This window comes from Diachasma alloeum, unplaced genomic scaffold, assembly GCF_001412515.2.
Source record: "Diachasma alloeum isolate Michigan unplaced genomic scaffold, Dall2.0 Dall_scaffold_00188, whole genome shotgun sequence".
NCBI classification, from domain to species: Eukaryota; Metazoa; Arthropoda; class Insecta; order Hymenoptera; family Braconidae; genus Diachasma; species Diachasma alloeum.
In genome coordinates this window covers 1,060,612-1,071,744 of record NW_021680354.1, presented here as the reverse complement: position 1 = coordinate 1,071,744, position 11,133 = coordinate 1,060,612, and the positions used below count along the sequence as shown (strand labels likewise).

The 11,133-nt window shown below is 42.5% G+C and overlaps 1 protein-coding gene and 1 long non-coding RNA gene across 2 annotated transcripts; one reads left to right on the top strand and one right to left on the bottom strand.

Moving 5' to 3' along the window:
• Positions 1 to 666: 666 nt before the first annotated feature.
• On the top strand, positions 667 to 1,169 carry LOC107048371. The gene is made up of 3 exons (XR_001461676.1): positions 667 to 766; positions 848 to 919; positions 1,001 to 1,169. It is a non-coding gene; the product is annotated as an uncharacterized LOC107048371 (long non-coding RNA).
• A 3,078-nt stretch (positions 1,170 to 4,247) lies between these two features.
• Positions 4,248 to 4,766, bottom strand: LOC107048365. The gene has a single exon (XM_015271514.1). It carries the CDS (start codon positions 4,764 to 4,766, stop codon positions 4,248 to 4,250), a length of 519 nt encoding a protein of 172 aa, XP_015127000.1.
• Positions 4,767 to 11,133: the final 6,367 nt, after the last annotated feature.

The window sequence follows — 11,133 nt, the reverse complement described above, 5'->3', positions numbered from 1 at the left end:
GAATATTTTCTCATCAACGTTTGTTGGTGGTTTTGTTTATTATTAGTTGGAGATTTTTTTTTCCCCTTGAACTACGCGAAAATTCCATTTTCCCACCTGTTAGCACCCCCTTGGACCAGTCTGAGAGACTTGATTTTTCTGGGGGTTGAGGGAGTCTTTCCTAATATCTTTCAATGGAAATTTGTTGGTGGTTTTGAGTGTTTTGGAGCCAACGATTTTTTTTTCTCTCACTTCAAGGAAAATCAATTTTTGCACCCCTCAAACATCCACAAGTAATGGTTTCAGAGGGGTAAGAATCTTCATGAATGCAGCGAGGTAGTGTCTGATCATTTTCCGATGTCGATAATTGATTTTTACNACGCGAAAATTTCATTTTTCCACCCCCTAGCACCCCCTTGGACCAGTCTGAGAGACTTCATTTTTCTGGGTGTTGAGGAAGTTGCGCTAAGTATTTTTTCATCAATATTTATTGGTGGTTTTGCAATTTATTAGTCGCNGTTTTTGAATCATGTGTGCACTGGGCCCCAGGGGATCATGATACGCCCCTGTTCTGCTGCCAAGTCGGCTGCTAACTTCAGCGTCATATCAACAATTGTATTAATATCCGTGGATTGACTATGGTTGAATCAAATCCATTAATATCTATCCATCTCATTACAGAATACTCTAGATGAAATATATACATTTCTGAAGCAATGTCTACCCGAAGAGCAATCGAAGAGAATTGATGAAGAACAACGTATCAGTTTGCAGGACAATGTAACAAGTGAGTTAGAATTTAACTGTTAAATCATATTGGAATTTTGCATTCCCCATAGAACATTTTGAAAATTATCAATTTCTACAGGAGAAATGTTTAAGCGAGCATGAAAAATGGAATTGAAATCCTTATCTGCAGAAAAGGATGAAGAATACGGAGGTAACAACATAGAAACATACTTTATAAAAATCACCTATTTACATGAAATGGTCATGTTCAACAATGATTCTCCTTTTTCAGTTAAACGAAAATGTTAACGTAGAAGGAGGAGGAAGACGTCGTGAAACAAGTTTGTTTGGTGACAGCATTTGAGTGTAGATGTGTTCCTGAGAGATGTGTCAACACTTCTTTTCCCGTCAATACATGATTAATTCATACATCATTAATTCCGTTCCACTATTTATTACAAAAAAACAGAACAGTTTTTTTCAATCATTGAAGTGATAATTAAATATAAATTTATATTGATCACAAAAGTGATCATGACTCATTTTTCTTCATTAATTACTTGATAATGCGCAAAAACTACATGATTTTTTTGCCCAAATCCATTTTGCTGTAAGCCTATAACTTGAGTTAATGAGGCAATCAATTATGGAGTTGGTTCATATTAGCCCAAGGCTCAGTTTTTACCTAAGAGTTCAGGTGCTACAGCCCTGCATATTCCACGAAAATAATCTTTTCAATCTTATAGCGCCATCAGGTAACGGAAATTGTTACTGACATTTTCATTCTATAGGTAATAAATGTATTCGATTCCTACAAACAGATGCTGGTCTATCGGCTTGGCGCGTTGTGGACACTTTGTCCTTGTGGACAGTTTCGCCCGTGCACTATTTCATTTGTGGACAATTCTGCTGTGCACAGTGGCGCTCCGTGTACAGATCGGTGCCGTGTACAGTTGTGACTCGGCGGATGTATCTCCCCCGTCCGCCCGGGAGCGTACGAGTCTATATACCTTCGTTTATCGAAGGTGCGAGAAGTGTCCTGAAATTTCATAAGGGATAAGGACAGAATGACGTTTGTCTCGAATTCTGACGTTTGGAATATTCGAGACGGTACAAAATAAATTCAAGAAATTAATCTATTGTTGCTCGCACCACAAGTACTCCCCTTCTCCGGAAAAAGAAAAGAAAACAAAATAACGCGAAAAGAAAATCAATAATATCGATTTGTCGAGAACAGCTGATGTCGTTTAGGGAATCTGACGTGCTTTTGAATTGATGACGTCGATGAGCCGGTGTCAGATTGGCGGTAAGATGCCGAACGTCGAGATGTTCTCGGATGCGGTAACTTCGGTGAAGGTGGTGCAATCAGTGTCGTATTGCTGTCGTAGAAATCGTCGTTAGCTTCGTCGTCATTTTTGTGCTCGTCGTGTGGGAGTGAGAAAACGGGTTTGAGACAGTCGATGGACACTACGGTATTTTTGCCTCTGATGACGAAATGTTTCTCGTGCCACGATATTACTTGGTGTGGCCCCTCGTATGGGCACGTGAAGGCGTGATGGGGAGCGTCACCACGAACGAGGACGTGTGAGCAGTTTGCGAGCTACTTAAAGACGAAAATCTTCCTCTGACCATGACGGGCGACGGGTTGAGGAGCGAGATTGGTGAAGTGATTCCTCAGACGAACGGCGATATTGGTAGGCGGTAGCCCGCGTGGTGGCGAAGGAGCAAGAAATTCCCCCGGTAGTCGGAGCGGTCACCGAAGACGGCGGCGCAAATTCCGAGAAGGACAATAGACAGCGTGTCCACCCACGAATCGCTTTCATGACTGCGAATGGCGTCCTTCATATGATGATGCAGACGGGAGTGTCGTGTCCGGATAGACCAGTAACGTTGCTTTTCGCAGCTCCTCCTTGCAGGCGGTGAAAACGGTATCGCCTTCAGATGTCCAGGCAACAGGGTTAGAGCCTTTGACATTAGCACCATCAGTGTATTCATGGAGAGGAGCCTGAAATCTTGCAGCATCTTTAAGAAATTTGCGATAAAAATTGATCATACCTAGGAAGTCACGCAATTTACGAATGGATATTGGCCGAGGAAAATTGACGATCGCCTCTACCTTCGACGGGAGCGGTTAGATTCTCTGCTCCGAGATACGATGGCCGAGGAAGTCTACCTCCGATTGGCCGAAACGACACTTCGCGGTGTTAATTACAACGCCGTTTCTCGAGAGCCGTTCAAAGAGCGTGTCTGCGATGTTCCCCGATGTCCTTGGAAGCGATGAGGATGTCATCTATATACGGAAAGGCGAAATCGTCCAAGTCTCGTGTGACCTCGTCGATAAACCGTTGAAATGTTCGTGTGGCATTTCGAAGCCCGAACGTCATGAACGGGAATTCGAAAAGGCCAAATGGTGTGATGATAGCTGTATTGTTTACGTCGTCGATGGCCATAGGTATTTGAATAAAGGCGCGTACGAGGTCGATCGTCGAGAAGATTTTTTATTCCCAGCGAGATTAGCACTGAAGTTCTCTAGAACGCGAACGGGATATCGATCCGGAATTGTTCGCGCGTTCAATTGTCTATAATCTCCACAAGGTCGCCATTCGCCTGACTTTTTCGGTACCAAGTGGAGCGGAGATGACCAGGGGCTCTTCGAACGTTGAGTGATTCCCAGTTGCATCATTTTGCCGAACTCTACCTTGGCGATTTTCAATTTGTCGGGGGCAAGACGTCGTGGTTTGCTGGATACTGGAGATCCGGGTGTAGTGGCGATATGGTGCAGCGTCGAATGTTTGGCTGGAAGGCATATTCCTTCGGGTTTCGTTAAATTGGGAAACTTACCGAGGAGATCTGACCATGAAGGATCGACAGGCGTAACCTTGATTTCCGAGACGATGCTGGATAGCGACACTTCGCATGAGGTCTTTAATCCAGTTGTTGAGTCGATAAGGTAGCCATTCTTCAGGTCAGGTAAACTGCCGAAATGCGCCAAAAAATCGGCACCGATAATTGGTTTGGTTGTGTCCGCCACTACGAAGCGCCATGTGAAATCCCTCCGGAGGCCGAGGTTGAGCGATAGAGTTATGCAGTCGTACGTGTTGATTGTCGAGCCGTCGGCTACAATAAGCGTATAGTTAACTCGTCTCTTTGCTCCAGGAGCGAGAGATTTCGGAAATGTACAAAGATCGGCGCCAGTATCCACGAAGTATTGGATTTTGGTGGCGCGATCGGTTACGAAGAGGCGGCTGGATTTGAAAGAGGGAACGTTAACCGCCACTAACGATCCGTCGGGGCGTTTCCCTGCCACGAGCAAGGTGCTTTGCAGCGTCTAGCCCTATCGTGATATCTTCGATGATTCCAGCACTGGTTGTTGTCAGGTGCTGGCGAGGTTACTCGACAACGGGATCGAGATCGGGAGCGAGAACGTGCGACGCTTTGCCCTTTTAGGGCCGATGCCACCTCGCAGATTGTGGCTTCGAGACGAGAAAAGCCTGTCTCGAGGGCTGAGGATGTTGGCTCCTGGACGTCATTGATGTGGGCTACCGGATCTCGTGCAGTTTGTCGACGAGTGTTGCAAGCCTATCGAGAGCCATGTCCGCTTGTGACGCCAGGATGGACTGCGTCGTCATCGGCAGTCGGCTGAGCCACTTGGTGCGTAAAATGTTGTCAGGAACCGTGTCGTCGAGACTCCTGAGATGACGTAGAAATTGCGAGGGCTTCCTGTCACCTAATACCTCTCGGTTGAGCAGTTGCTGGAGTCGTGCTTCCCGGGAGAGCGTGAAGCGTTCAACGAGCGCCTCCTTGAGACCTGTGTACGGTATCTCGGCAGGCACATTTAGGAGGATATCCTGCACCTCAGCAGCGGCCTTGGGATCGAGATGAGACGAGGCATAGTAATACCTCGTTACTTCATCGTTAATCCCGGATAGATGAAACTGTCCCTCGAGCTGGGCGAACCATAACGCTGGACGTTCGGCATTGAAGGCGGGACATCGTATCGAAACGCGTTGAAGCGGGGCTCCATTGTCAGCTTCGCGCACTTCGATACTATCGGGCATTTTGTTTCGCGAAAAGCAACACTAGAGAAAGTCTGAAAAATATTATCCACGTATAATATACGCAGTGCAGCACAGCGTCCTTGAGTGCTCAGCAATGCACCGAAATTCACGAAAACAACACGAATGGAGCGCTTGAACGATACAACACACGAGCGTACGCGGCACAGAAACCACTCCCAAAGTGCACGATCGAAATGCACTCCGATTTCGCGGAGCAGTCGCGGCGTTAACGTGATATAATTAATAATTAAAGAAAACGCGAGAAAACTATTCAGTTCAATCACGTCATGGTGGTTTGGTGCGGGTATAAAAAATAATGACTCGGTGTTGACAAGAACTGTATATTTAAAGGCAAGTGTTTACATGCTGTAACGTGAGATTTTCGTACGGTTAAAAATGCCTATTACCTTCGCCCTTCTTCCCCTTCATCTAGTTAAGCTCAAAAATGCAAAAATCTATGGGCGCCAGGTAATTTTTAGTCGGAATTACCAACCCGGAGGAATCTACAAAATCAATTCTAATTAATTCCAAAACCTCCAAAATTTATTCAAAAAGGGAGAAAACTAGATTTCTGGGGAAAGGTAACGGTCCTTGGTTCGCTCAGTGTGCTAGGTTGTGGATAGAGGGGTGGATTTCAGGTGGAGACGGGTATTGGGTGAACAGAACTACAAAAAAAAGAAGAAATCGACATCGTCCTTACGTGTTTCACTATTAAAGTTTCAAAAATTACTAATGTACATGGTTTTCTCTTCGCATTGATCTTACCAAAAAAAAAGGTTCTCAACAATACTGATTAAATAGCAATAAAAAAATTAAATTGGAAATGATCCTTTGAATTTTACTATGTAATACAAAAATAATATTTTGCCGATTAACTCGACCACAAGTGAGGTCATCAAATTCCTCACCCGACAATACAAAATTATCGATTACTCTCGGAATACTCAAGAGTACCGAGAAATGAGGGGAAAGGTATGCGAATCCCCGTGAGAATGAAAGAGAGAAAAATCTAAACCCAGCGATATACGTGCAACGTACTGCGGGAAACTAAAAACTCCCTAAAACTAAACTCGCCGTAGCGGAAAATCGGCAGAGTAAATATTCAAAAACCCAAAGCCAACTTGCTCGGGTAGGTCTAGCGAAGCCCATGAAACCAAATTTATAATTTTGGGATCATTTTGGGAGCCACTCCAGATTAATTTACATCCGGAGGGAAATTTGAACGAAGAAACACTCACGGGAAGCGAGAGTCACCATTCGATGGCGCATTAGCGGGGTGTCGCGAGGGGAAAACCCCACACAATTTATACGTAGGGGAAATAGGAGCGATAGGAGCCATAGGAGCGAGGGAGAAGGTGTTACGTCCCCACTTCTCGTCGGCAGTTAAAATTGAGGCCTAAAACAAAAATAAAAGCCGGTTAATAGGATAATATACACAAATCTAAATATGTTGATATGTAGTCAACATAAAATAATAAAATATTAACCTAAACGTTCAAGAGAGTAAAAAACGGGATTTTACTTACAGGTTCATCACCAATGACAGGGTATCACACCTGAAAACAATAAAATATAGCAATAATAAATTCATAAAAGACCTGTCATGGGTGACGGCCAGAAATGAATATTGAAAAGAATTATTAGAATCAGAGTTATTACTACACCATGTTATCCATTGTAATATGTTATGCACGGAAACATATTACCCACCGTCAGCTGCAGCCGGTTATCCACTGCCGGGTTACCGATTGTTGTGCCCACGGTCGAGTCACCAACTGCTACACGGGATACCCACAGAAGGATGACCGACGGCAGCGATGAGTATCCTCCCCGGTACAATCATCTATGAATTTGAAAACAAGATTGTACGCAATAAAAAGATTAATATTATAATAATACAAATAATTGGGAATATTATAAAACAATGTCAGTACAAAATCTCAAAGAAATAATAAAATACTAAGTTGTCACCATACGTGCCAAAAGCAAACGCTGAGTTGGCAGGTATGCACCGGATAGAGATTTTCTGCCGACATTGCAACAGGAAACAAATATTGTATAAAAACCCGAAATAATGTGAAATAAATGTTCAGTCTAATCCTAACAACCCGAGTGTTAACTCATTCCTGAGTGTGGAGCAGAAGATTGCTCACACTCTACTCCCTACACCTAATAATTGATTGGAGCAGAAGACCGCTCAATCATTCCTATCCCGGAAATATTGGAGCAGACGATTGTTCAATTTTCCCTACCACCAAGAATTAGTTTGGAGCAGAAGGTTGCTCAATCTAATTTACCCAAAAACTCACCCCTATTATCCTTTGGACTGGACCAATGCCGAAGAGGACACGTCGCGCTGGAAGGAAGTATCAGCTCCGAAAATTGGCAGCCATCTACCATACTCCACGAGAAGTGGACCTAGACGCCTTATTGGGTACCACTGTAGCAAGACCTACGGTGACAAGCTCTGTTCCCATACATATAGGCGTCACCAACGACCGCCAGGGCAACTTCCGGCTGGTCCAACACACGGTATCGCAGCCACCGACTAAGGTAACCACACCTCCGGCTACACAGCATCCCCAGACGCAGGGATATTTTACCACGGAATACGTGGCCAAGCACCAACAACTCCAGGCACCCTTTCGAGAGTTTCATCCATTGCGGATCACTCCGTCAACCCAGAAATTCCTGACTGGACTCCCGGAGAAACTGCACCACCTGGAAAAATTCCGTAAAGGTTAGAAAATAATGCATATACATAAAAAATTAATAATGGAAAAGGGGCAAATCCCTCAAACCTTTTGCGTTTGAAAAAGTAGCACTTACCCTCACCTTCAAATTAAAACAGGACGTAACAAAGGAAATAGCCCACGTCGAAAATCGTCAGATTTCGACTGGGAAAAGACGTAAGAATTCCACTACTGAACAAACACACTCGCTGAACCCGGAAATCATCTCAAAAGATGATTGGGATAAACCGGAAGGGGCGAGAACTCGGTACCGACCCGATTTGGGTGGAATATCCGATCCAAAAATCCGAAGGACCCATGGATAAAAATCCGGAATAAGGGATAATGCAAAAAAAATGCTGAATTCGAACCACAAAATATGACAAAAGGGCGGTGGTCAACCACTGCACGTGGCTGAGGGCCACGCGAGGGATACCGCCATAAAGGGGAGACGACGCCACTCGGAAATGGCTCGAAATTAGGGAAAAAAATACCAGAAAACTCACTGTTTTACGAAGTTTAACGATCTTTTCCCTTTTCGGACCATCCTGGATCCTTACAGCTTCTTTGAAGGCACAATAATCCGAATTGCATAATTGCGTTGTAGGGGCACACGGATGTTCACACGCGATTACTGATCGATGCTGGTCAACGCCGAACTAACTGTCCTGGGTCAGTGTCACGGGCACTAACCGCAGCGCAAATTCCGGCCAACAGAGGCGTGCTCTGATTGGCGGAGATTTTAGCACATCAAGCAGGAGGTTTGATGGCGCCACCGAATGATTTCGGGGAATTCAAACGCGACTCAACTCTAATTATTCATAACTTTATAAAATTGACTGATGATTAATCTCGGCCGAACTGGTGGACGTTCAGAAAATTACCGTGGAGTTTTGGCGTCTCTTACGGGTCGGTTCTCCTGGATTCACGGGGTTAAAAGACCGATACTCCTAACTAATTCTCTTAACTTTCCGAAACTCTAAGCAACCTGGCAATTCACGGGATCCAAGGGTTGCACTTGTTCCACGTGACCTTCCACCGAACAACTGAAACGTAACCAGTTAACCACCGTAAAATCCATCATAATTTGGAGCGCCGATATTTCAGCCGGACCTAAACGATTTACCGTAAGATTAACAATAGGGTGGTTCCCATACAGGTTATCGGATGACTCTAAAATTTGGCCCTTGTTCACGATAACCCTATGGGCCCTCAAAAACGCGTAATTTCAGATCTTTATTAGTCAAAAACGAAACGAAACCGCAAAATTACTAAACGGGAGCGCGAAGCAACGAAAAATAACTCCGCTTACACGGAAAAACGAGACTCGATTATCCCAGGGATAATCGGAAAAATGACCACACCGGAGTGGGAAACAAAACCCTAATTTCTCGTTCTCTCTCTCTACTCACGATCCGTTTCCGAACGTCGCCGGAGGTGGATGTTCTCAGGTCCTGGTGGTGTCTCTAACGAACATCCCCACATATTCGTTACAATGCTTACTCAAAAGTAGACTGACCTCGTCCGCCGGAGAGCGTACGAGTTTATATACCTTCGTTTATCGAAGGTTCGAGAAGTGTCCTGAAATTTCGTGAGGGACAAGGACAGAATGACGTTTGTCTCGAATTCCGACGTTTGGAATATTCGAGACGCTACGAAATAAATTCAAGAAATTAATCCATTGTGGCTCGCGCCACATTTTTTCTATTGAATATGTTCCATTGAACATTTCGATGGAAATGGCCAAAAATTAATAAACAGTTCAGTAGAAATACAATAAAATTGTCTAGCGAATTCGCTAAAAATTTCTATGAAATTTTTTCATGCGTGTTAACACTCAGCATAATGGAACGATGATGAGTCATTAATTATTAAAAGGAACAATAAAAAAAGGCATAATAAAAAAGCATCAACCATCAACCAGCGCGGCGCTAGTAGAATAGAACTCTGGCGCGCTCTAATAACGGGCTTTATATCCCTCCAATTGCTTCGGGAAACCTCATAAAAAAAAAGAATAAAATAGTTGATGTGACGAAAATTGGGTCTCGGGAGTGTCTAGTGCTTGTGAAAATTGTTATTAGTATTTTCCCATTTGACATTTTCAACCGCCATATTGACAGAGTGCCATGAGAATGTAATTTCGGTTGCGGGCGTTGGAGGTGTTTTTGTTGAGTGATTTTCAAATCCAAATTAAAAATCAATTATCTATTCCCTCCCCCTCCTGACCTAATTATCGTCACGGCTCAATTAATGAACTATTTTTTGAGCCATAAATTTAATTTTTTTCATGCCATTATAAAATCGTAATTCGAGTGTCCGCAAAATGCTATTTTCATACGAGTTTCTAGGGACATGTAGTGTAAAAATTTTTGTAAAAAAACTGTGCCAAGAAAAAGTTTTGTTTGGTTCTTACTGGGAAGTAGAAATTTTTAAAAAATACAAAGAAATGAAAAAGAAAGCCAAGTCAGCAATGTCGAATAAACGAAAATAGTGCACAATCAGATTTCTATAAGAGAAATTGTTTCAAATCGAATGAGGGTTTTTAAAAAATTCTTCATGAAATAAAAAATGAGTAGAAGGAGGACCAACGTCCTTGGCACAGATCAGCAGATGGAGAATTAGATTGATACTAGACAATGAATTGAAAAACTCCGCGCCAAGAACGTTGGTCCTTCTTCTACTAATTTTTTATTTCATCAAGAATTTTTTAAAAATCCTCATTCGATTTGAAACAATTTCTCTTATAGAAATCTGATTGTGCACTATTTTCGTTTATTCGACATTGCTGACTTGGCTTTCTTTTTCATTTCTTTGTATTTTTCAAAAATTTCTACTTCCCATTAAGAACCAAACAAAACTTTTACTTGGCGCAATTTTTTTACAAAAACATTTGTTTTTGTTTTTTTAGGGAGATTTCATTATTTTTTTCAAAATAAACAAGGAATCGTTTTTATATCCTGTAAATTTTTTCATTTTCAGTTCAATTCGGCTCATTTATTTCTCACACGATACATCATCTTTCCAATTAACAATCGAAGTAAAACAAATAATTGTATGNAAATTTTTTCATTTTCAATTCAATTCGGCTCATTTATTTTTCACACGATAAATCATCCTTCCAATTAACAATCGAAGTAAAACAAATAGTTCTATTCCACAGTCGTTATTTGCACCGACTTTTAATTATTTATTCAATATTTTCCGACTGAATTTGCTTCTTCGAGAATTCATTTGTGCACGAAACTCGATTGAAAAATATCTGTGGAATTCATCATTCGTGCACCATATTCAATTTGTAAATTCTCGGGCTTCCCTCCTTGGTGCGTGTGGTTGTACTGCACTGCTACCAACTCCGTAACAAAATAATGATAGGAATTGATGTGTTATGTCCTACCGAAGTAACTAGAAGGACAGTGGCGCCAATGGAATTTAAAGCGCCAATTTTAATTGTAGATTCGTTAGCCGCCAAAGTTCTGATGAGCACTCCATCGAAGTCCAATTGTTTAATCCCAGAATATTTGGTTGGAAGGGTTGAATTGTGAAATAAATTCAACACAAGTGCTTAAGAGAGCACACAAACACTTTTATTCAAAATACTTCAACTTCAGACTTTAAACTTTGCACTACAAAAAAAA

What these genes read in the sequence shown, in the direction of transcription:
- LOC107048365 (XM_015271514.1), bottom strand. Translation starts at nt 4,766, where the DNA reads ATGCCCGATAGTATCGAAGTGCGCGAAGCTGACAATGGAGCCCCGCTT.